Source organism: Schistocerca gregaria, chromosome 1 (assembly GCF_023897955.1).
Source record: "Schistocerca gregaria isolate iqSchGreg1 chromosome 1, iqSchGreg1.2, whole genome shotgun sequence".
NCBI lineage: Eukaryota > Metazoa > Arthropoda > Insecta > Orthoptera > Acrididae > Schistocerca > Schistocerca gregaria.
In genome coordinates this window covers 213,547,828-213,575,507 of record NC_064920.1, presented here as the reverse complement: position 1 = coordinate 213,575,507, position 27,680 = coordinate 213,547,828, and the positions used below count along the sequence as shown (strand labels likewise).

Here is a 27,680-nt window from a genome sequence, read left to right as displayed (position 1 = left end):
AAAATCGGAAAATGGAAATGCAAATGCTGAACTAGACACAGTAGGGGCCAGTGAAGTAAAATGGAAAGAAGACAAGGATTTCTGGTTAGATGTGTGTAGGGTAATATCAGTAGCAGCAGAAAATGGTAGAACGGGAGTGGGGTTCGTTATGAATAGAAATAGAGCAGAGATTAGGTGACTGTGAACAGTTCAGTGATAGGGTTGTTCTTACCAGAATGGACGGAAAACCAACACTGACGACCATAGTCCAGATTTACATGCCGACGTCACAAGCTGAACATGAAGAGATAAAGAAAATAGATGATATTGGAAGGGTAATACAGTACGTAAAGGGAGATCAAAATCTAATAGGCATGCAGGATTGGAATGCATTTGTAGGGGAAGGAGCGGTAGAAAAGGTTACAGGAGAACAACGGCTTGAGACAGAGAATGAGAGAGCACAAAGACTAATTGAGTTCTGTAATAAATTTCAGCTAGTAATGGCGAATAATCCGATCAACCATAAGAGGAAGACGTTTTACTTGAAAAAAGGCGGGTGATGCTGGAAGATTCAGTTAGACTACATCGCTGTCACGCAGAGATTTCGAAATCATACACTGAACTGCGTTCCCAGGAACAGATACAGACTCAGGTCACAATGTATTAGTGATGAAGAATGGGCGGAAGTTTAAGAGATTGGGCAGGACGAATCAATACGCCAAGAAGTGGGATACGGAAGTATTGAGGAATGACTAGATACACTTGAAGTTCTCCAGGGCTACAAGTCGCCGAGGAATGAAGTAAATAGGAAGTGCAGGGAAATTAAAACGAATTGGCTGCATGAAAAATGTGAAGAAATCGAAAAAGAAAAGATTGTCGGAAGACCAACTCAGCATATAGGTAAGTCAAAACAACCTGCGGTGAAATTAAAAGCAAGGGTGGTAACAGTAAGACTGCAACGGGAATTCCACAATTAGGATAGGTGGAAAGAGTACATTGAAGGCCTTTATGAGGGGGAAGATTTGTTTGATGTGATAGAAGAAGAAACAGGAGTCGATTTAGAAGAGATAAGGGATCATGTATGAGAATCAGAATTTAAGAGAGCTTTGGGGGACGTAAGATCAAATAAGACAGAAGGGATAGACCACATTCCATGGGAATTCCTAAAATTATTGGGGAAGCGGCAACGAAACGCCTATTCACGTTGGTATGTAGAATGTATGAGTGGCGACATACAACCTGACTTTCTGAGAAATATCCCACGCAATTCCGAAGATTGCAAGAGCTGACAAGTGCGAGAATTATCGCACTATCAGCTTGACAGCTTATGCATGGAAGTTGCTTACAAGAATAATATACAGAAGAACGGAAAAGAAAAATGGAAATGTATTATACGACGATCAGTTTGGCCTCAGGAAAGGTAAAGGCACGAGAGAAACAATTCTGACTTTGCGGTTGACAATGGAAGCAAGACTGTTCGTCAGTGTAAAATGGTGCAAGATGTTCGAAATTCTGAGAAAAACAGGGGTAAGCTGTAGGGAGGGACGGGTAATATACAGTATGTACAAGAGCCAAGAGGGAATAATAAGAGTGGACGGCCAAGAACGAAGTGCTCGGATTAATAAGGGTGTCATACAGGGATGTAGTCGTTTCACTTCCTACCGTTCAACCTGTACATCGAAAAAGATATTCTGGAAATAAAAGAAAGGTTTCAGGAGTAGAATCAAAATTCATTGTGAAAGGATATAAATGATACGATTCGCTGACGACATTGCTATCCTAAGTGAAAGTGAAGAAGAATTACATGATCTGGTGTATGGAATGAACAATCTAATAAGTACAGATTATGGATTGAGAGTGCATCGAAGAAAGACCAAAGTAACGAGAAGTAGCAGAAATGAGTATGATTGTTCGCCTGCTTGGGTTACTTTCCTTCAAGTGGATTCTACCAACATCCCTTCAAGTGGGCTCTACCAACATACCACTGTTTCGTTTATCTCAGTACAAATCAGTATTCAATAAATTAATGACTTGTATTTCACTCAGTTTCATTTCGGTATATTCACTGCGGCCGTACGACACGCGCGGCTAACAATCATACGGCACTGCGGAGAGACTTTAAACACCCCGTATTATGAAGGAAATAGAAGAAAGGATGACTGATAAGAACATCTCCCAGGACATGTTACATGGTTTTGTTTCTGCCTCTGGCGGAGTGTCAATATATTAAAACCCTTGGAAAATCATGAAAAGCTTCCTTCTGCTGCTCATCATGTTAACAAAGCATTTCCACTCTTCCAATGAAAATAGCGCCTCGTTACATCATGCCCCGATCATAAAAAAAAGTTCAAATGGCTCTGAGTACTATGGCACTTAATTTCTGAGGTCATCAGTCCCCTAGAACTTAGAACTACTTAAACCTAAGTAACCTAAGGACATCACACACATCCATGCCCGAGGCAGGATTCGAACCTGCGACCGTAGCAGCAGCGAGGTTCCAGACTGTAGCGTCTAGAAACGCTCGGCCACACCGGCCGGCGCCCAATCATCTGAGCAACAATAAATACTGCAGAACGAAAAGTGTCCTCTGCTTATCTTTAAAATTGTCTTTGAAACAAGAAGTGAGCATACATTAGAACAGCTTGTACAGTATATGTTGTGGTTGGCAGGAGAGCCAACGCCGTGTTACTAGAGGAGGCCGAAAGTCACGCGGTTTAGCTCACGCAGGCTGGCGTGAGGTCTGGAACAGGACAAGGAAATTAGAATTTAGAAAAACGGACGTAGCTGGTGGAATACTTAACTTTAATCCATTAATGACGAACGTCGGTCTGGACGGTACAGGATTCACAGTATCAATAGTAACTGATAATGGCGCCTTGCTAGGTCGTAGCAAATGACGTAGCTGAAGGCTATGCTAACTATCGTCTCGGCAAATGAGAGCGTATTTTGTCTGTGAATCATCGCTAGCAAAGTCGGCTGTACAACTGGGACGAGTGCTAGGAAGTCTCTCTAGAGCTGCCCTGTTGCGGCGCTCGGTCTGCAATCACTGATAGTGGCGACACGCGGGTCCGTCGTATACTGCCGGACCGCGGCCGATTTAAAGGCTACCGCCTAGCAAGTGTGGTGTCTGGCGGTGGCACCACAGTATACTTATATCCTTAGCCACTTAGTATAGCGAAGTTGCTACTTTGCTGAAGAAAAATAAGTGTTTTTACAGATAACAGTGAAGAGTGATGAGCTAGCAGGAAGAATTGTGGATTTCGTGAAACCATTTAAATCGGCCACAGGTGAATTAGACGACGAAAACCAACGTACAGTCCAATTCGTTAGTTCATTGGTTTCAGGCACTTGAACATATCTGTAGTTTCAGTGAAAGCGATTGTGAGGCGAATTTAATTAGTGCAGTTAGTTGTTTCTTTATGATACGAGCAAAGAATTGATTTGTAATGAAACAATGTTACAGATGTATAGTAACATGTGTGTTTTTAACATGAGTTACAAGGAATTAAAGATAAAGTTCTGGCTCGCCTGCTTGAGAATATTGCAATTACTTCCAAGCGTTAAATTGCTATTTTCCATCGGCCATGTTTTTGTGATCTGAGTATGCTTAATATAAACGACATAAATTAAAAGAAGAAAATTCTTAAAAGTGTGCGGCAAATGTGAGAAAGTTACGGAGGTAGAACATGCAATCATTAATGTAATCGTTTTTGCATAGTTGATGTACTGTGTCTTATAGCGAAACGGAAGTATTATATTTCGTATAATATTTCATCAAAGTAAAACACGTATTTTTCAGGTATGACTTCATGAATTCCACATCAGTTATCAGTTTCTCTCTCTCTCTCTCTCTCTCTCTCTCTCTCTCTCTCTCTCTCTCTCTCTCACGCACACACACACACACACACACACACACACACACACACACACACACACACATTAACAGAGCCGAGAGCCTTCAGGTGGTGTTTTTATCGCCACCTAGAAAGAGAGATTATTTCAAGGACTCCAAGAATAAAAGATCCTCCGCAGCAGATAAAATAGACGAGTGCAGCCGCAAGACGCATTTTATGCATCCCAGAAAGAGAACATAAAGTGAACGATGCTTTAGTAACGCTGGCATATTATTAACAAACCTCCGCAGCGAATTAAATCCAGGACGCGTCAGTAACCTACTTGAAAAGTATGAAGCGTTACAACTGAAAATATATATGTCCTTCACATGGTGTTCTGTACAGAGACAGTCGTTGCCTAGATTTCAGGGAAAGTATTTATTTAATGCGTACAGAGTTTTTTATTAATGACAGAGAGAATAAAATCGTGTGTTTCGAAATGAGACGTATCATTTGTCTATGACCATCAGGAGGCTAGAAACTTGGGCCAAGACAACTGGTTTTCGGTTCTCACCAGAGAAGAATACATGTGTCAGTTTTAACCGCGCTCTTCGAAGTTTTAACCAACCAGTGCTCGCAGTGGGGAACAATATTTACGTTTTCAAGAATCTGTGTTCTTTTTGGATTCATTATTTGACTCGAAATTAACTTGGATCCCACACCTAAAGACCTATGAACAAAGGGCTTCCAGTCATTGAATATTTTGAAATGCCTCTTGCTGTTTTATAGGTCGTTTGTTTGATCACGTTTAGATTATAGGAACGTGGCCTATGGATCAGTCCGAATTTTCTACCTAAAGACGCTGTCTACCATGAGGGCGGCCAGATATCGACTGGAGCCTTTCGGACCAGTTCAGTTCAGTCTCTGTCTGCAGCAGCAGGCGAACCATCACTCTGGATTTGGCTTGACAGGCACTAAAAATCGCAGCGTCACCTCACTCACTGGCATTTAGTATAATGTTTCAACGTACCTTTGAGCAACTGTTGAGGAATCGGCCCCATGTGACCAAACCATTCGGGATACGTGCTGCTGACTATCTCAAAGACCTGGATCTATCAGAGCTTCGAATACACAGCCAGGGATGGAACGCGTTAGTATCTTCGTGTCTTCAGAGGTCTGAGGTGATTTTTAAGCTTGGAGCACAAGAAAACGTACTCCAGATTACGTTTTTACAACTTTGTTTTCTTCTATTTTAAGTACGTGCCACAGTTTTATCGCTATTTACACGGATGGGTGCCAGCAAGAGAAAGACCTCAATTGTTCCGCTGTTTCATATAATAGGGTTTTCTGTGTCTTCTGGAACAATTTACAAATTACCAGTATAATGCAGTTTTATCTGGCAATATGATGGCGCTCGAGGGGATTAAGGTTACTTGTCCCGACTCGTTTAGTGCACTACAAACACTTCATTAAATGTGTTAAGTAGACAAGTTGATTCAGGTCATCCATGACTCCTTATAGCGGCTCCAACATTATAGCAAGGTGGTGAACTTTTGCTGGGTACCTGGGCACGTCGAGACACAAGGAAACAATATGACAAAGTGGCCAAGGAAGCATGTCGGGATGGTGTTTGTCAATGTCCCATGCCGTCATCTCATTTTCTGACAGATGGATCACGCATCAGTGGAAGACTGAGCGGTTGAAAATGACAGAAAAGACTGCAGTCGCTGAAAGGAGGTTCTGCTTTCCAGGCTGCGCATAGGTCATAGTCGTTAAACACATGGCTTCTTTCTCTAGTGGGAGGATCCACGACTCTGTGAGGTTTGTGCCACTTTCAGTTCAGCATATTTTGCCAACGTGTGTTGTATATACTGGTATCAGGGCAGCTCTCTGTCTCGATGGAGATCTGCCCACCATGCTCGCTGATACTGAGTGAAATTTTTTGAACTGTGAAGCCTCATCCCTAAATCGATGGGGGAGGGAGGCAGACTTTAATTCATTATAAACTGCTTCAGTTGTGGGGGGGGGGGGGGGGGCGGCGGCAGCCTTTCTCCTCACTCAAGAGAATGTCATGCTGACTTTTCGTCAGAGTCCCTGATCACCATGATGTTGAGTGGCCCTCACCTAATATGGTGGTGGTGGTGGTGGTGGTGGTGGTGGTGACGATGATGATCATCATCAATGAACAGTACTCAAGAATAGGTCGAACAAGCGCCTTATAAACCACTTCCTTCGTGAATGAGTTAGATTTCCTTAAAGTTCTTCCCATGAACCTGTCTGTCACCTGCTTTTCCTACTGTTCGTTTTATATTGTCATTCCCCCTTAAGGTCGCTTTGGGTAGTACTAGATACTTTACGGTAGTTACTGTTTCCAGCAATTCGTAAATAATAGGGTAGTAGTATAGTAGTGGATTTCCTTTCCTGTGTATGGACATGTATATTACATTAATTTATCTCTAGGGTCAACTACCAGACCCTGTACCATTCATCCGTCCTCTGCAGATCGTTCTTCAAATCGATTTTGTCTTCTTGCGTCAGTGATCTCTTGTAGACAACCAAATCGTCTGCGAACAGTCTTTGGAGCTTCCGACTCTTTCTACTAGATCATTTGTAGACATTGTAAACAGTAGCGTAGCTATCACACTTTTATCCTAAGACCCCCCCTTTTTTCCTATTTTACGCTATTTAGCAAGTGCTTCATACGTAGTGTTGTGGGTGCGATTGCTGCTGCTTGCCCATTATTTTTCAATATTTTTGCTAGTAAATTGACTTTGTAATATTTTAATATTTGAGTTAGTAGTTCAAAATGGTTCAAATGTCTCTGAGCACTATGGGACTTAACATCTGAGGTCATCAGTCTCGCCGGCCGGTGTGGCCGAGCGGTTCTAGCCGCTTCAGTCTGGAACCGCTCGACCGCTGCGGTCGCAGGTTCGAATCCTGCCTCGGGCATGGATGTGTGTGATGTCCTTAGGTTAGTTAGGTTTAAGTAGTTCTGAGTTCTAGGGCACTGATGACCTTAGAAGTTAAGTCCCATAGTGCTCAGAGCCATTTCATCAGTCCCCTAGAACTTAGAACTACCTAAACCTAAGTAACCTAAGGACGTCGCACACATCCATGCCGGAGGCAGGATTCGAACCTGCGACCTAGCAGCCGCGTGGTTCCGGACTGAAGCGCTTAGAACCTCTCGACCACAGCGGCCGGCGCTGACCCTAGTTTCGCCCACTCTGTCCCAGTCTTCACAGTGCGGTATGCGGAAAGTTACACCGTCTACCAGACTTCTCACGGAGAAGTCTGAACACGGAGGAAGACATCGCCCCTGTGGGCGACGATGGCCGGTACTGAACGCTCGGCCAGATGGCGGAGCTTGAAGGCTGCACCGCCCTGGACATGAGTCGCTGCTCCCCAAGGCATAAATTAGGATGTTGCTGAGGATAGCCTGGTAGCAGCGCATCCGTTGCACTGCACTAAATTCACTGGTGGCGGCGGAGCGGGTCTGGCGGAGTTGGGAAGGGGAGGGGGTTGGTTTGGGGAAGGGGACCAAACAGCGAGGTCATCGGTCACATCGGATTAGCGAAGGATGGGGAAGGAAATCGGCTGGGCCCTTTGAAAGTGACAGTCCCGACTTCTGCCTGATTTAGAGAAATCACTGAAAACCTAAATCAATTTGGCCGGACACGGGCTTGAACCGTCGTCCCTCCGAATGCGGGTCCAGTGGCGGAGATGGGGCGCCGTCCGGCGTCGACTGCTTGAACCCTAACCTGGTGGTGACTGGCGGCGTGGTCTCGCATTGTGCTGGACGTTCTCACACTGCGCATACATCTGAGAAACTCAACGAATATTTACACTGATTAGTCACAAATTCTTTAAGCTGATGCTCGTTATCTATTCCTGTATGAATCAGAACCCCTGTGGCTCAACGATGTGGAAACCCCCCTGGCGCGTCCTATAGTCGCACTTCACTTACGCTACGTCGCCAGGATTGTGAGGAGCGGCTCGACTCGCCTCGTGGTGGGTAAAGGGATGATGAAATCTTCATGCCATTGCCACAGCGCCGGTAAACTGCCTGTGGTTGTCAACACAGCTCTGGTGGCACTAAAAGAGAGTATCATCACAGATACGGATTCACTCAAGGAATATGGGACTTAACATGGACTATAGGACTTCACAGTACCAGTCAGTGTTCCATATTAATGCTAGTAACATCGGGTGCGCCTCAAGGAAACGTAATGGTATATCTGACCTTCTCAGTATACAGAAACGATCTATCGGATAGAATCAGTAGCACTAGGAGATAATTTTTTAGTGATGGTGTTGTCTACAGGAACATATTGATGGACGAAATTTTGAATGATTTGGTCAAGATTTCTACTAAGGTGGTAAGAATGACAGCGTGCTATAAATTTCGATACATGTCAGCCAATGCCCTCTAAGAACCCATTATGGATAATACAAATCCAATTCCAAGGAATACAGGTGCTGACAGTTGTGAATATTGCGGAGCCTCCAGTTAATGACTCATGATGGCAACATACAGACACGAATTACTTACAGAAGAATGGAGAGTGTGGTAGAAGCCTTCCTCGAGAAGATCAGTTAGGCTTCCAGAGAAATGTATGAATACTGCGACATACCTTAGAAAACAGATTCAAAAAAAGCAAAACTGCTTTCATAGCATTTGAAAATATAGATAAAGCTTTCGGTAATGTTACTTGGAATACATCGTCTGAATTCTGAAGGTACAGGGCAAGAGTCGAAGGACATGAAATGGAAGCAGTAGTAGAGAAGGAAGCGAGGCGGGATTCTTGCGCGCCAATCCATGCTATTCAGTTTGTACATTAACCAGTAAAGGAAACCAACGAGGGATTTGCAAAAGGGATTATACTTCAGGGAGAAAGTACAAAAACTTCGCGGTTCGCAGAAAACATAGTTACTCTGTCAGATACAGTAAAGGATTCAGAATAGCACTTGAATAGAGAGGACATTGTCTTGATAGGATATAAGACAAACATGAGTTTTGGCATTTGGACAACCACTTTTCCCTCGCTTAATAGCCGAATATAATGGTAAAGAAAATCGATGATCTTGGTACGCTGTACCCTCCAGCATCCACTGTGCAGTGGCTTGTGGAGTATATATATCGATGTTAAAATAATGCCGATACATACAGCAGGACACACTTCACAGGTACACGTAACAGAAAAAAAAAAAAAAAAAAAAAAAACTGGCCGGCGGATATCACAAGTTGGCAGCATCCTTAACTGTTGAGTATGTTGTTGTGTGTAGACACTATATAATAACTGAATAGATGTAAGAGGGAATACAGTCGCTTGTTTTCTCGAAAATCTCATAGTCCGAGGTACGAGAGTTTCCACAACCTGCCGACACTGTAGGCCTTAGCAATTTGTAGGGGTCGTGAATGTCATATTATTCATATGTTCCTGCTTACTGCTACAGGGAGGATCGAAAGATACATCATTAATACGCTAAAAGGTCAAATGGAAAAATGAATGCACAAATAACCGTACTTACTCATTTACAAGCAGTGAAGCCTGTAGAAGATATCACACACGTGTGTGAGGTAATGCACATAGTTTGTGATAGTAGTCAGAAATATATACAGAGTACGAATGATTTTGTCAACTGAAGGACAGACGTTCAAGAGAATTTTAGGATAACGAAGCGACTGCTCAAAATGTTATCATTAGACTTGGATTGTTTCAACCATTTAATATGTAAGTTATTTTTAAAAGTTTACACAACACTGACTTCTTAATGACGTTAACTTAAATTAGTTGTTTAATGATATTTCGTGCGGGGGGGGGGGGGGGGGGGTCAGGGATCGGCATCGGCATTATTAAGGTTGTTTAAGTAACTTCGGGATGACTCTTACAATGAGAGCTAATACTAAAACACGTCTACTCACACGTGTTACGTTTTTCGTTATTAATAAATGACACTATTACGGTTTCGTAACCTGTCAGAAAATGTTGAGAAAGGAACTTCGTTCACAAAAATTGAACTTTTCGTCATTAACTTTCTCTTGTGATACAAACGTACATAAGAAAAGTTAGTGCTTGTCTTGTTTCTAAACTCCGTCTAGCGTTGCATATGAACAATTGAATGTTATTCGTTACTGCTATGGCCATGGCTTCACATGTCCAAAACAGTTCTTGCTTGCGTACAAGAGCACTGACCATGTCATTCTTCTCATTCTCTCTAAACCATCCATTCCTAAATGAAATTACACGAAACAATATGTGTGATACAGGATATAGACAAGTCGAAATCCCCAAAAAATTTCAGGGGGCGTATGTGAGTAAATTCCTTAAAGGTAAAATAATTTACCCTTCATCTCGAAACTCAAATAAATCATACTTCATTTCCATCATGGAGGAAAGGATTCCTTCACGTTCCTGACTGACAAGTGCCAGTAGCAATTTTTTTTCAGTTCATAAAAAAAAGCTGCAAGTTGTTACACTATACTGGCCTGTCTACAGGGGGTCACAGACAGTATCAACAGTGAATCCTGAATTCGATGCTCCCTACAAGTAAACTCGTAATTTTTCTTTTCTGCTGTGTTCTGGCTTTTCTCATCAACAATCCATGTCCCCGTTAAATACTTTTTTCCGTGGCCTCTGGCGAGGTGGTGACCATACCAATCTCATCCCAATAGATGGTTCTTTACCTACCGGTAGTACACTGAACGGAAGTTACGTTGAAAAAACGGAGTTTTGTAACAAAAAAAAGTGGGTCTTGTATGGTGCATTAGGATCCTGACTAAAACTAACCTGCTTTCTGAAAACAGAAAATGTTGCATTACTTGCTGAACGCCCTAACCCCTTAGAGGGAGGTCTAGAAATGTCGCGCTGTACCTGGTACTTACGACCCTGTTCCGCATATTTCTCTCGCTGTGTTTGTGTGTCTACATAGATGTCGTACATATTGCATTTTGAAGAGAAACTCTGAATTTTTTTTTTTATCCCAAGCATTCGTTTTGCGAACATTGAGTGACACGGCAGACGTCAATACAGTAATCGAATTCTTGCCATGTCCGTCCCAGCGTGGCATCGTAGACTTTGGCAGTCGCTTCCTGGACCCCCCCCCCCCCCCCCCCCCTCTCTCTCTCTCTCTCTCTCTCTCTCTCTCTCTCTCTCTCTCTCTCTGTGTGTGTGTGTGTGTGTGTGTGTGTGTGTGTGTGTGTGTGGGGGGGGGGGGGGGGGGGGGGCGCTGTCCCGGAGCTCCGATACATCACGTGGCTAAACAGGCCGACATTTACATATCTAAGGCTACGAGTCTTGCATCATGGCTGATCAAGTGACTGAAAATAGTGTGTATCCACTGCGATGAATATAGAACACAGTATTTCTTTAACACATTCGTCTGAGGGAGATAGTGCCCAACAACAGTAATTAATACATTTACAGGATAAACAATTACATTAGCTAGAGGTACTCAGAAAGTGAGCAAAATCAATAAACACTCACTGTTCCCTAAATGTACTAGACAATGTGTGAACCTGGCCCTGGTAATAACGGCTTACCTGTTGAAACGTAGGTTTACTATGCAATGCACATATAGTCATCTGAAAAAGATTAGCTAGATGAAATCACATTGCATTTGATATTACTTAAGCAAATTTTGTTAAATGCAGTGCTAGCAAGCCAAGCGCCAGCAAATCACGTGACAGTCTTAGGATCAAACGAGCTGTAATACTTGTCGGAGAATTTCACAGAATTTTTGAGTGGTCAAGTGGGATCTGAAGATTCAGCAGTAACGAATAACTAGGGAACTACTGTGGTTTAGTTTTGTATTAATTATCGAAATTGAAGAATATGCACCACATTCTTTTTCGCGAACAGTTGCATATTGAACACGATGAAACGTAAGCGTAAAAAAGAATGATTTTTCTTCTACACACCGTATTTTTCCACGCAATCTCATTCTCATTCTATGGCCAACGATACGCAAGGGCCTGTTTGTTCTGATCACGAATCACGTTTGACTGCATCCACACTTCTTTGCTGACTGACAGCTTTAGCGCCAACGCCAGAGTCGTTATGCACTGGTCCTCGCGAATGACGGCACCAGCAACCTCCATCTCGTCAGGTGAGACAATCTTGGATTGCCTCCCAAAACGCTGCAAATCTTCGATAGATCCCCTAACCTCTTCCACATAACGGCTTCACCCACTTTGTCCAGCGACTAATTCTGTCGACTGCAGATGCTCCATAAACTGCTCACAAACGTTTCGAGAGATTTATTAGGATGCGTTGCGTGTAACGTACGTGACTTGAGACGCCATGTTGAAATATTGCTGCAAGTACGCTATCTGTCGAAGGAAACGGAAAATTTGCGCTGACACTCACGGAAAATTCAAGTAATGCTTATCTAACGTTTTACGTTATATCGTTGCTCTCGGCCGAGGAAAAAAGTTGTAATTTATCCTTCTGTCAATGTAATTATGTGGTTCTCAATTCGTTCGAGCAATCAATCATTCATAATAGGAAACACAGTCGTAACTCAGTCACTCAAAATGATTCAGAAATTGTACTTGTTAGAATGAAATCAGGCGATGATTCTTCTTCTCTGCAGGCTCGTGCTTTGCGGCAGTCCGCTAATCTGTACAAATAAAATGCCTCGTAATTTTGGGAGCGTTGTATAATCAGTCGGGAAACCTCAGATAAAGCGGATATTTGGTTCCGATGAAGTTTCTACTTCCGAAGAAGTTATGGAGCTCTTGGATTATTAAATGCAGGTTCTTATCCAGTCTTTCAGAAGTTCCCTTCTGATTAACAACTACGCAATATATCGATGAATATCATTAATTCTCAAATAATATATATTTCCCTTTTAATCGTACAATTTCGTATCAGTTACCTTTTGTCATAAAGCTCAATATTCAGATTACAATTCTTCAAACAATGCTCAGGCTAATCGGCACGAAGACAACATCGGAAGCTATTTTTCATTAACAACTACCAGAGAGAGAGAGAGAGAGAGAGAGAGAGAGAGAGAGAGAGAGTACTACAACGAATAATTATGCGCTCATGGCATAGCTATTGTATGAAACTACTTTGCGCATGGATTCTGCGAGTATGAAGATAGAAAATTAGTAAACGTCATTCAAGGGTAGAATTGTATATGAATAATTTATCGAATATAAAGATGTTACAAAGTGTTGCATTGCTTTCTGTGCGATCCTCTTATACATTGCTGGTAGTAGTTGCTAACAATTACTGTAATTTCGCATATACAACAGAAAGCTCATGAAATGAGCTCTGTAGATATAACTTCGTTTTACTTCCTCCGTACTTTGAAAAGAAAAGGATAAAAAGTGATTTGATCCTTCCCTGTGTTCGTGCGAATTATGAAGTGCTTAAATTCAAAGCTGCAGCAACTGCATCCCGAAATCAAGCCGCCTCACCAACAAGGCCAAAGTGAAAGCATGCGATTCTACCTACGCTCGAGAAAGAAGAGGGCGCCAGTGCTTTCAGCTACTCAAAGACTATATAAACTTTGGAATCCAATGACACACTTTCTGTATATGCATTCAGGAAATAAACTTTCTGTGCCAAATGTTACAAACAAAAGGGCCGTCTCTCGCAATATACAAACTTTACATTTTAAGTAAGTGCAAGTAAAAGTAAAAAACAAGTGGTTCTGTCTTTCGACCTGCTTATTACAATGATTGTTAGTGTTAGAGTTGAAGTTTTAACAAAAAAAATTAAACGCACATTTATTTTCATTATAATTTCGAAATAGGTGTATCCAGCGGACCCACAGCTTAGGAAGCACTTTCGCTGTTCGCAATTGATAGTTTAAGTTGGCACCATAATTAATGCGCTGACGTCGCTTGTACGCCAGGAATAAAATCAGTCTCGTAACTGTCTGGATGTGTTATTGGACACATTTATTGTATTGTACGTGTATTTCCTGTGCAGCATATTCACGAAGGTATCGAACTTTATAATTTAATGAGTTAAGGACTTCTTTGAGACTATAGGTGGTTCAAATAAATCACTCACGAAATAGTTTCGATATACTTGTAAAGGGTGCTAACCCTATAAAAGTACTTAGCTTGAAAATATTCCTCTCATATTAATGATGTAAACAAACTAGACGGTAATTTGCAGAACGTTGTCCTTCTACCAAAACATACGTGAATGTTGACTTGCAAATTCTTGCCCTACAATCACACATTGGTGTGGTTACTGTTGATTCACTCAGTAGGTGGGACTATACTAGACATGGCCTACACCTCAACAAGAAGGGGAAGGGTAAACTGGCTGGGCTGATAGCAGGAAATTTAAAGGGCGGAGGAACTACATCTCATGGTGGAAACTCTTTTTTAGTGTAAGATCAGTGTCCAGTGGGAAAGTCAGCCAGGCAAGTACTAAAGATGTTAAAAAAGTTAGATACTCACAAAAGTAAAGTAAAAAATAATGTTAGTATATTTCATCAAAATATTGGGGGATTGAAGAATAAAATTGATGAGCTTCTGCTTTGTTTAGAAGATATAGAAACTGAGAATGGAATAGATGTAGTATGCCTGTCTGAGCATCACATTGTCACTGATATGCAAAAGGTTAGCATCAATGGGTACAAATTAGCTGCACATGTAAGTAGAGATAATACGATGAGAGGAGAAGTTGCCATATATGTCACAAGCTTCCACAGTGTAAAAAATTTAGAAACTAAAATTTTTTGTGTAGAGCAACATATGGAAGCATGTGCCACTTAACTAAAACTAAATGATAGCACTTTCATAATTGTAACAGTGTATAGGTCCCCCTCAGGGAATTTCCAGCTATTTCTAGAAAACTTGGATGCTTTGTTGTGCTATCTGTCTGACAGGGGGAAGCAAATTATCATTTGTGGGGATTTCAGTGTTGATTTCCTGAAAGAGAGTAATAGGAAGAATGACCTTGTAGTATTACTCAGTTCTTTCAATTTGAGCTCCGTCATTGATTTTCCTACTCGGATAACAAAGAACAGCAGGACACTGATAGATAACTTTTTTATAAATGCTTATCCTGTTGAGTATGGTCTTTCAGATCATGGTGCACAGTTAGTTACAGTACAAGACATAGCTCCATGCAGTATATCAAATCAGAATTTCAAAGCAATGCGTTGAATTAACAATATAAATATTGCAAACTTTAGGGAAAGCCTAAAGCAGCTAGACTGGGATGAAGTGTATAAGAAACCTGATGCAAACTTGAAATATAACTTATTTCACGATACATTTTTAAAGGTATTTGAAAATTGTTTTCCCAAGAAAATAGTTAAACATAATTCCAAGAAAACATTTAAAAAAACCTTGGCTAACTAAAGGAATAAGAATATCTTGCAACCGTAAAAGAGAACTGTATCTAACAGCAAGAGGGAGTACTGACCCCGAAATTGTTCAATATTATAAAAACTATTGTGCGGTACTAAGAAAAGTTATTAAAAAGTCCAGAAGCATGTGTATCATGTCTGAGATCAGTAACTCTGATAGTAAAATTAAAGCAATTTGGAATATTATTGAAAGGAAAACAGGGCAACCTAGAGCACAGGAAGACTTTAGTGCCATAAAACTGAATGACAAGTGTACTAACAAACAATCAGAAATTGAAAATATTTTCAATAATCATTTTTTAAATGTTGTGGAGAAAATAGGATCTAGATCTTCCTAGAAGAGGCAAGGCTTCTAATAGAAGAGGCCATACCTGTGCAGTTTGAAACAACTATATTTCCACCATACTCTCCCTCTGAAATCAGTAAAATAATAAACTCACTGAAAAGTAAATGCTCTTACGGAATTGATGGCATTTCCAGCAAGATACTGAAAGTTCGTTCCCCACAGATAAGTAGGATTCTCAGCCTTGTATGTAATTGCTCTTTGGAGCAGGGTGTTTTCCCCGATAGACTGAAATATGCCATTGTAAAACCATTGCATAAAAAGGGCGATGCGATGGATGTCAACAACTATCGCCCAATCTCTCTTCTGACAGCTCTATCAAAAATGTTTGAGAAAGTAATGTATTGAAGAGTAGCCTCCCATGATTGTAAAAATAAAGTACTAACAAAATGTCAGTTTGGTTTTCAGAAAGGCTTTTCAACAGAAAATGCTATATATGCTTTCACTGATCAAATATTAAATGCTCTGAATAACCGGACATCACCCATTGGTATTTGTTGTGATCTCTCAAAGGCCTTTGGTTGTGTAAATCATGGAATTCTTTTAAGTAAGCTAAATCATTATGGTTTGAAGGGGGGCAGTGCACAAATGGTTTAATTCATACCTAACTGGAAGAATGCAGAAAGTTGAAATAAGTGATTCATGTAATGTTAAAACAGCGGATTCCTCAAACTGGGGGGCTATCAAGTACGGGGTCCCACAGTGTTCGGTCTTAGGTCCTTTACTCTTATTGATATATGTCAATGACCTACCATTCCACATTGATGAAGATGCAAAGTTAGTTCTTTTTGCTGATGATACAAGTATAGTGATAACATCCAAAAACCAAGAACTAAGTGATGTAATTGTAAATGATGTCTTTCACAAAATTATTAAGTGGTTCTCAGCAAACGAATTCTCTTTAAATTTTGATAAAACACAGTATATACAGTTCCGTACAGTAAATGGCACAACTCCAGTAATAAATATGGACTTTGAACGGAAGTCTGTAGCTAAGGTAGAATTTTCAAAATTTTTAGGTGTGGCCATTGATGAGAGGTTAAACTGGAAGCAACACATTGATGGTCTGCTGAAACGTCTGAGTTCAGCTATGTATGCTATTAGCGTTATTGCAAATTTTGGTGACAAGAATCTCAGTAAATTAGCTTACTATGCCTACTTTCATTCACTGCTTTCGTATGGCATCATATTCTGGGGTAATTCATTGTTGAGTAGAAAAGTATTCATTGCTCGAAAATGTTTAATCAGAATAATTGCTGGAGCCCACCCTCGGTCATCCTGCAGACATCTATTTAAGGATCTACGGATCCTCACAGTATATATATTCACTTATGAAATTTTTTTGTTAATAATCCTATCCAGTTCAAAAGTAATAGCAGTGTGCATAGCTATAACACCAGGAGAAAGGATGATCTTCACTATGCAGGGTTAAATCTGACTTTGGCACAGAAAGGGGTAAATTATGCTGCTACAAAAGTCTTTGGTCACCTACCAGACAGCATCAAAAGCCTGACCGATAGCCAACTAACATTTAAAAATAAATTAAAAGATTTTCTAGATGACAACTCTTTCTACTCATTGGCTGAATTTTTAGATATAAATTAAGGGAGGAGAAGGAAAAAAAAACTAGCTTAAACATTAGTGTCATGCAATATTTTGTGTAATGCAACATCTTGTACAGACATCTTTTTTAACCTGACGCGTTCCACATCATTACAAAGTGTCGTATTCATGATCTATGGAACAAGTACTAATCTAATCTAATCTCAATTCATTCGAATTCCGATTTATATTGTTACAGGTTTCCCTGTTTAAAAATGGCACCATCGAAGAACGCAGAATATAAGGCACAAGTGATATTAAGCTGGACGACTCTACACTTTGCCGAGGAAACAGAGTCGTGGGAAAGTGTAGAGATATTGCTCAATGGAGGATCTTCAACTCGTGACCTGTTCACAACGAAAAGGAAGCTCAAAGATCCACTACGGGCACCTTCTGTTGTGAAAGAGATATGTCGCCGCGGGTGTTTGCAACTGCTCAGGTAAGCGCTTTTTTTTTCGTTTATTTCTTACAATAAGCCAATTACTTGACACACTTTAAGCCGCATGACAGTCATGTAAAGTATATATCATTATCGGCTATTTAGCATACAGTGCTCCCTTGAGACTTCATTATGCATTATGATTTTCAGCCACATGCATCCATTTTGCTACAGCTGCATATTTGTGATAACTAACCACCTCCAAGTAGGTCGCTGTTCCGATCTCTCTGTAATTCATTTTCCTGCTTGTATGCCCCAGATGTCTCAATTTTATTGTAGCTATAGTCATAATTACGTCATCCAATCCAGTTTTGTTCCCCATTTAATTTGTTTGGTTTCTGATGTCTCATGGCAGATTCTGGTATGTATTGCTTCACTACCTGCAGAACTACTACTACTTCTTCTTCTTCTTCTTCTTCTTCTTCTTCTTCTTCTTCTCAGTGATCACAGGCCCTGCAGACCACGCGCTGCATCAATGATCTGTTTCCATCGCCTTCTATCTCTCACAGTCTCTCTCTGCCCTCTGGACATTCCTGATGTTGACATGTCTTTCTCCATGTCATCATTCCACCTTGTATGAGGTCGGCCCAATGGTCTTGTTGACTGGAGAGTTCCTTCAAATGCTTTCTTGGTGATTCTGTTGTTTCCCATTCTAGTCACATGTGCAACCCATTGCACACCCCTCCTTTGTAATTTCTGGATGATAGTGGGTTGCTTCTTTAACTGATGAATTTCATTGTTCTTTTGTTTCATTCTCCAACACAGGTCCCCAGGTTTTTCTCATACTTTTCTTTTGAAAACATTAGTTTTTCTCATTCATTCTTTGTAAGTGTCCAGTTTTCTGAACCGTACACTATTATGGGGCAGATGATAGTGTTGTATATTATCTTCATCTTCGTGGCTTAGTGAGTACAGACATTTTGACCCTGAGGCTATTCTTTCGTTTATGTACATTCTTATGAAATTTTTACTGTTGAAGTGTGATCGAAGGTATTTAAACTGAAGAGTGTTCTCTACATTTAGAATGTTGGTCAGTTTCAAAGTAAGGATTTGGGTTTATGACTCTCCCTATACCCATATATTCTGTTTTCTTTTGGTTAGTCAAAAGTCCCATTTTACTGGCACTGAACCTAAGAGATCTGTACATGTCTTCTAGTTCTTCTTCAGTTTCACTCAGCAACACTACAACATCTCTATAAGCTCGGATGTTTACTTCACTCTGTTCGAATCTGAGACCATTGTGTAGATGTAAATTACTCTCCTGAACGAGTTTCTCTGATGCAAGGTTGAAGAGGACGCATGGAAGAATGTCTCCTTGTAGTAAGTCTGTTTTAATTGGAAAGGTGGGGGATATGGACCCTCTAAACTTCACTGCTGCCTGGGAGCCATCCACATACAGTTGTATCATCCTAATGATTTTACTTGGTGTCCTAAATTCTTGTAATGTGCTGTAGAGGGTACTTCTGTGGATACAGTCATAGGCTCACTGGAAGTCAATGAAGAGACAGTGGACGTTTTTGTTAAATTTCCAGTATTTCTCGAAAATCTGTTGTATAGTGAACAAATTATCAGTTGTGGAATGGTTTGTTTGAAATCCAGCCTGGTAATCTTGAATAATGTTTTCTGTGTAAGGTTAAGTATTTCCAGAATGATCATGACAGGATTTTGCATATTATGTTCAGAAAACTAATTCCTGCATAATTTCCACATTCCATTCTGTTTCCTTTCTTGTGTACGGGACAAATTACTGCAATTTTATAATCTTCAGGCAGTGTTTTAGCTTTCCATATCATTGTGATAAGGTTTTAAATTTCTTTGTTTAGTTTGCATATGCTCTCTTTTAACATCTCTGCTGATATCTGGTCCTTACATGCTGCCTTTTGTGTTTTCAGCTTTTGAACCGTGTGGATAACTTCCTGTTCTGTGATTCTACATTCGTAATTATTAATGTTGTCACTCTCTGATGACATTGCATAATTGAAGGTTACGTGGAGATCGTTGCAATTTAACATTTCGGAGAAATCCTCTTTCCATCTTTCTAGGATATCTTCCAGCTGTGTTAGCATATTTGATTTTCACTTTGATAACCTCTCTTACTGTACTTTGTCTACTGAAACAATTCCTTTGAGTTTCCATTCCTGCTTTCCACCTCTATAGATTCTAGGACTCCTGTTACATATTTCCTTTTCTCTCTTTGTAGAACTCTTGCTGTTTCTCTTCTAACTGCCTTGAGGGGTCTCTCTCCACTCTCCTTATTATGCAGCCACAACATCCTGGCTTCTTTCCTCTTTTTCCACTGCTTTCTGACACTTTTCGTTGAACAATTTGTTTCATCATTTTCTTTTTCCTGCCCAGTCTTTTTTTCTGCTGCGTCTGTTACTACAGTCTTTTCTTCTTTCCCAAGCCTTTGCGACACTTATTTTCCTCTTCAGCTTCTTGCAATGCTGTAAATCGGTTATTTATTTCATCGCATAAGTTTCTTTAACAGAAAGTTCCTTCAGTTGTTAGATCTCTAAATTAGGTTTTGGTGTGGGTTTTGGCTGCTGTTTCCAAATCATCTTGATTTTCATCTTTCCTACCACTAGGAAATGATCTGAGCCAATTTCTGCTTCTCTATACGTTCTGATCTCTCTCATAAATGAAGTGCAACATTGATCTGTTATAACATTATGAATCTGATTTTCTGTTTTGCTATCTGGAGAGTACCATATACCTTTATGTATTTCTTTGTGAGGGAACATCGTTGAGCAAATTCTCATATTGTTTGGCAGCCCAAAGTTTATCATTTTTGATCCATTTTCATTTGTGGTCGAGTGATTGCTATATTTTCCTATTGTGGGGATGAGCATACCTTTTTCAGCTTTTTTTCCATTAAAGTCCCCTAGGATAAATCTCATATTTCTTGTTGGAATACGTTCGGCTTCTCTCTCTTATTCTTCATAGCACTCATCTTTCTCATCCTCAGTTAAATCTTCAGTTGCTGTGTGGACATTTATGAATGTTATCATACCACTGGTGTTTATTGTTATGTAAGACATCCTTTGTTAGCAGGATGGAATTCCTTAACCCTATTAACAATCCTGTTCATAACAGCAAAACCAGTACTAAATCCATGGTGTTTTTCATCTCCCCCATAAAAAAATGACACAATTATCCTCCGTGTGTATCCCTTCGATAAGCCACCTAACTTCCTGTAGAGCTACAATGTGTGTCTCATAAGTTTTTAATTCAGATATCAAAGTCGCTGCCACAACTGGTTTATTAAGACTACTATTGTTTACTGTCCCAAATGTGAAGCACTGTTTCTTGTTTCCATATTGCAAATTCCTATTTCATAGCCCATGTCCGTTTCCTTTGAATCTATTATCAAAGGCAAATTGTTGATGTGAGCCAGTAGATATAGAATCCCCTGGTCATGTTTAGAGTGCTGCGCAGGTTAAGCTTGGTGATGGGACTGCCTCCTCATATCTTTCAAGCTTGTTGAGTAATATTTTGGATTACTATTTCCTAGGCAGATTGCCTTTCCCTGGCTCTGAGCTCTGTTTGCCCCGTAGAGGTACCTTCCGCCTTCAGAACACTCTTAGTTTTTAAATTGTTTTTGCATTAAAAGTCCAATCCTCACTGGTGCAAATTGTAATGCCTTTCTACCCCTTTTAAACAGAAAGTGTGCTCGGCTGATCGTGGTGGTAGTAGTAGTAGTAGTAGTAGTAGTAGTAGTAGTAGTAAAAAGTTCAACAAATAACAACTGTCTCTTAGTGATCACCTAAGTGTTATTTGTTTTGGAACTTTAGCCTTTCTTTTAATACTCAAAATGCAAGAAAAGTTATTATTAACTTAGAAATACTTGAGTGTTACCAGTACCAGTGGCAGTGATTGACAATATGCAACACAATGGGTATTCGAAAGTATTGGATTTGGTTGCATTACTGAGATGCATACTGACCAGTTGACACTCTTATAGAAATTGCTTGTTAATGGTCAACATTGACAAAACAAGTACACAATGCTCCTTTCAGAAAAATACCTGCAAGGGCTTTAATATGATCAACAAACGTGCAAGTACCCAGTTTTTATACTGGCTTGTCATAGGTCACCTACATTTTGCTGTTAACAAGCTCCAGTCAGTCATGAAAGCTGAAAATATGGTTCACAACTCTGCCTAATCCTCGGCACACACAAATGTCGTATCACACTTACTGTAGCAAAACAACTGTGTCACAATCTGTAAAATGAATATTTGTAGTGTAACTATTATTCAGCAGTGCTATTGGTAAAATTGAAGTTAGCGAGAAGCTTTAAAAGTGTTTAACTATCAATAGGTTTGCATCCTCATTTACTCTTAACATTCTTCATACAGTAATTCAAAATGAGCGTCACAGTGCCTGTATTTGTGGTGAAGTGCATTATGGTCTCTTTTTTATCTCGTCAGTTGCCTCAAGATATCTTTCCTGAATTATGCATAAATGGTAGCTATGTAACATATACAGACAAGCTGAAGATGTCTCTAGTTATTTCATAGCAGATAAACTATTGGATTCTGGTCCTCGTTCTGACAGGTAATTACTACTTCTGAGTTTGACTAACACAAGAGAGATATCACAAATGTATATGCATATAAAGCACAGTAGAAGAAAAAAACATATTTAGCAACCCAGTGCACTATAAATTAATTTTGTTTGTATGAATTGATGTATCAAACATACCACTGTGTGAAACTACCTGGCAGATTAAAACTCTGTGCCCGACCGAGACTCGAACTCGGGACCTTTGCCTTACGCGGGCAAGTGCTCTACCATCTGAGCTACCGAAGCACGACTCACGCCTGGTACTCACAGCTTTACTTCTGCCAGTACCCGAGTTCGAGTCTTGGTCGGGCACACAGTTTTAATCTGTCAGGTAGTTTCATATCAGCGCACACTCCGCTGCAGAGTGAAAATCTTATTCTGGCATACCACTGTATTTTCAAAATCTGCAGTGATCTTCAAGTGGTTGTTTCATGGAGTATTGGTGCAATTCTTCTTGTTTTAAATTATGTCTGTTTCTTTTCACCAAGACATCGACTTTGTTACCTTTTAGCCACTTATTTACTTCTCAGGATAACTGGTAAATCCATATGATGATCTGATTTTCTGTGTATCTTTCGTCTGTTTGTAGATTGCACGCACATCATGGAATCTCCGTGTTCTTTCATAGATATTCATGTTACCAACATTCACTAGTAGAATCACGCGTTGGGCAATTTCCCTATCCAGTTCTACAGGATGGTGAGATAGTCGAAAAGCTTGTAAGGGTATTGTAAGGTAACTTGTGCTGAGAAATAATTGTTAAGAAAAAATTGACATGTTCCGCTGTTTCAGAGTTAATTAGTATTGAAGTTAGTCAATCAGGACATTGTGCACCCAAATTCAAGTGACCTGTCAGAATTAATTTCAGTTTTTCTCATAGTGTAGATGATAGCACATGAGAATGCTCATGTAGCTTGGGTTCAATTCTGACTACTGCCCCAGGGCCAATTTTTCTATCACTCTGTGTTTGGTTTTAGGAAACCACATGAAGAGCACAATTGGTGACACTGTCTCTTGTGGGCTGCTTGAATTTACACTCATAATGGTTTGATTGGATAACTTAAGTGGTAATTAACTTGGCAAAGGTGTAGTATACTGAAATTTTTTCTTCAGTTACTTGTCAGTAAAGCATATCCTACAACACCCTTAGTAGCTTTTAAGATTTTTCCTGATTATCCTGTATAAACAAGAACTGTTTAAAAAAAAAATTCTTTCACTCAATACATGAACAGTTTACAAAACAGAATTACGATGTTAACATTTGGAGAGTGACGTACACAATTTACTATCAAAATTATTTTGACACATGGTTATATAGAAATCATCTCTGGAAGCCGATAACTTACTATTGGTGACGACTACCCCCTGGTTCTGCCTGGCGGATGGAGGAGTTACTTCGCTATGTGTTGCTGTAAACTAGGGTGACAAAATCATTTTCAGGGAAAACTAGGACACAACCAGCCAAGCTCCAATGGATTCCCCCTCCCCCCAATCAAAGTACCCAGATTTTTTGGGTTTACATTGTAAGGTCTTTATTGCATATATTCAGTACCTCCCACTCACGTGAGAGTTCTCATCCCTCTGTTTTGTCGTTCCCATTTATTTTTAAGTGTTTGTGAGGATAGATCAGTAGAGTGCCTCTTCTTGTGCAAATGTCCTGCATACCACGAACAAATAATGAAGAGTAAAAAGCACTGACACAACTATTCTGCCAAACAGAAGAAAATGCCCCACTGTTGTATTCAATGAAGTGTCACTTTGTACTAGTACTCCAGAGTGGAACGTCGCAAAGCCAAGTTAAAACCTGGGTCTTTGGTCTGCCTGTGGCCCGCACATCCTGCACGAGTGTACTTTGTCATTCTGTGGCCAGCTCTACATGAGGAAAAGGGATAGGATTGAAATATAGAAACCATTAATTAATTTCCAGCATGTGGACTGAATGATTTGTGTAATGATTTGGTTGATTGCGGATCAAGTGCAGGCAAAACAATCATATTCACAAAATAATAGATTGCTGTAATGCTGTACTTAATACGAAGGTTCTATCAAATTCAAGAGCGCACCAAATTGGAACAATGATATGATGGTTGGGATAAGCATTCAGAGTAAATATCAGTAGCTGATGATGAATTGTTTGCAGTTTTTATAACTTCTGTTATGTGATCATAATTCTGTGTCACTGAAGATTCTAATGCCTTCTCCAAAGATTAACTTGGTAGAAAAAGCAAAGAAAATTACCATAATGGTAAAACCTTGATACGAGTTTCCATTCCTCACAAAAAAGTATTTGAGAACTGAAGAAAAAACAGGAAATAGAAAGAGGAAAAGAAAAAATTAAAATGAATACTTTTTACGTGGAAAAACAAAAAGGGCCAAGACACACAAAATGCGAAGATCTGAAAAATGACATTTTGGAAAACTAGACCCATTTAAAAAATTAAAGAAAGTGGAGAAAAACAAGGGTCTTAGACTTGATCAGGCAAAGGGGATGAAGCATGCAAGTTGTGCAATAGGCTACATTCAGACACAGTGTCTATCTTGTCGTGGCTGTGTCATGAAGAACATTCCAGTGCTCAGGAAGAAGGCAAATACTTAACGTGCAATATTGATTCTTAATAACATGTTTTTGTATTTTGTTACAACCATTTATTGAGAACTTTGCCTATATTCATGTAGTATTTTGAAAATTTAAAATGATTTGTCAAAATCAGTTTGGTACTTAAAATAATTTATGGTATCTATTGGTAGTACTTTCAAGAATTTCTCAATGTTTTCATATAGCAGTTGCACTAGAATAAAACTAATATCTCGTTATTGGGGTTTATTCCATTCATTTAAATGAGTACCCAATTTTGTGGGGATTGGGCAAAAATGAGTATCTTGCACCAAACACGTGGTGTGTTTTTTTTTTTTTTTTTTTTTTTTTTTTTGCGGTGGTGGTTTATTTTAAGCTGAAACTGGAATAGCTTCATCTTGTGGAATATTTGAGGCACCTGAATAACCTTAATTTACTAATCTACTGATCATGAAATTGATTTTTAATTCACATAAATTAATGTACCTAGTTTTGTCCTAATTTCCCCTATACTATACAGCTCTGCAGTTCATAAGCATATGGTAATTTTTTTCTTATTTTACTTACTGTGTGTTTACACTGCAGCCTCACTGATAGCACCTCATTGCTTGCTGATGGCATATCACATCTTGCTGCTTGCTGGAAGCCTATTACATTATTTACTCTGCAGGTGTACCTTGATCATCTATCCTCGTGCCAGAAACCTTTACCTTGCAGCTGTTATATAGCTAATTAAGTGCATTATTTGCAGCTGTGTGAAGCAAAAATGATACTCTCTGCATCAAAAGTAATAAGAGTTTGTTCATGCCACAAATGTGGATAAAGAAAGAGATATGGATACAGCCTTTGAATGTGGACTGTACATACTCTGATAATTTCACCAGTTCTATCAACAGTTCAGAAATTATCCAGAACATTTCCTCCTTTACCAATGTCACACCAGATTTTCCAATCAGTTGTAAGTATTATTTAGCTGGAAGTACTTCAAGAAGTGAAGTATTGTTCTACAATAGTATTAATGGAAGAGAGGAGTGATTAATAGAACTACTAATTCTACTTCGTGTACTACATCCGGATCGTAGTGAGCAGCTTGACATGCAGCGATGATGCAGATTAACCCTAGAACACTCATCCTATTTTATCACAGTAGACACATGACCTGACTCAGTGAGACTTGTATTTCTTTCTTCATAATGTTGTATTTCCACTGAGATAAAAATGAAATTTTTAGTTAACACTACTTTAGCAAGATTTTATTTACATGAATTTAAATATTCAGTACAGTTAAGCAACCATATTTTTATTTATTTTTTCTAAAATTTGCTGATTAATAAATCCTGGGAAAACAGTGTATATCTGTTGTGTTTTTGTATTATGTTGATTGTATTCCTGAAAAAGTTTTGTTTTTGTGTGGTGTTTTCACAGCCAGCCATCATTGCACTTCGTTGCAGAGCTTAAATTCTCACCACATATGTTTCTTCTGTTGTTGATACAAACAATTTTCTGCAGTCTTTGTTTTAAAGATTGCACTTATAACAATACTACTTCTTTGCTGGAATTTTTTTCTTATACAGTTTGGTGTCTTGATGTTCATGCACAACACTTTCCATACAGCGAAGAAGAGGTTTCTGAAGCTCTGGTTCTAGCGTTATTTTTATATGTGTTTGAACTATATCTTCAGTGAGTTAATCAAAAAAATTTGAAGCTTAGATTTAATTTCCTTTACATCATGTGTCAATTTTTTATTCAAAAATACCACATACACTGCAACCTAACAAACGGCTGAATTTATGAACAATGAACCATCAGATCCAGTGAATACACCTCCCTTTTCATCTCATTACTGTACTTTTTTCCATCATACGTAGAAGCATCTCGATATATTGAATGTGTGGTGTATTGTGAAAAGTAGCACTACACTTTCCCCCACTGTTTTAGTGAGTGGCAGTAGAGTGTGATGGTGAGTAGAAACAAATTCTGTAGTTCATTCCTCCCAGATTTTCTTTGGCAAACATTCTCTAGGCACAAATGGTTTTATTTTGTTGAGAAGCTCCTACAAGTGTCAGCCCGTGTTCTAGTAGGAAATCTGACAGACCCATGTATGTGAAGAAATACCTGTTGTCATATTTCAGCAACTAGTGAAACAGTTTCTTGTAAGATAGGTGATAACATTGAAACCAACATCTTCACTGCTTTCATTTCCTTCTTTTCAAAGGCATGCAAAGTGTGTAAAGAAAATTTTTAGAGTCACAAATGTACAAAGTTTTGAACTCATATACTGCCTAAATGCACACAGAATGGAACTAACTTTTCATGTATCATAAAATTTTTGTTTGGTATGTAATATTTCCCAAGACTATGATTTATGGTTTGCCGAAAGTTTCTGATTGCAGCAAATTCATCTTGCTCTCTTTGAACGCTTATTGTAGCTTTATCATCAAGCTACAAAAACAGTAAAAATGCTTCAAATCTCTGGTGTCCATAGTAGCTCTAAATATTGATGGACCATACTTCTTGCTCATGGTTCTCTTAAATTGAGAAATTGCTTTTTAGATGATCAGCCGTTAACAAAGGACCGAACAGAGCTATTATTTCTGTACTAGTAAATTTTCAGTTGGCAGTTGGCAGCCGTGGCAGATGAATGCAATGAAGTGTTTGGATGTAAACAACAGCAGTGGTGGAGTGTTGAAGAGTTGTTTTGAATTCAGTACAGTGTTCTCTATAATTTCCAGGTTGTACCTGTGTAATACTGTTGTAATAAATATCGTGTGTTAGGGTTTTCATCCAGTTTGTGTCCTCTGTGATTTAAAATCAATGTTAAGGGAAAATCGGTGGTGTATTTACAAACTAGCATTAACTTCTGTTCACGGTATAATCGTTAAGAGTTGGTTTTGATCCATTAAACGGTACTACATACTTTCCTGATAGTGAGGATAGCTTAAGGTGGTGATTTTGAAAGAGATTAAATTTTCCCATGTGAGAAACAGCTGCTAATGATTTCCCT

General features: G+C 39.4%; 1 protein-coding gene across 1 annotated transcript in view; it reads left to right on the top strand.

Annotated features, from left to right (window-relative positions):
* The window catches only part of LOC126336997 (inversin-like), a 97,808-nt gene that overhangs the window by 49,775 nt on the left and 20,353 nt on the right, over positions 1 to 27,680 (top strand). The window contains exon 2 of the mRNA XM_050001242.1: positions 17,297 to 17,536. Coding sequence (XP_049857199.1) covers positions 17,313 to 17,536 — 224 coding nt within the window. The 5' untranslated portion in view covers positions 17,297 to 17,312. The remainder of the gene's footprint in view (positions 1 to 17,296; positions 17,537 to 27,680) is intronic.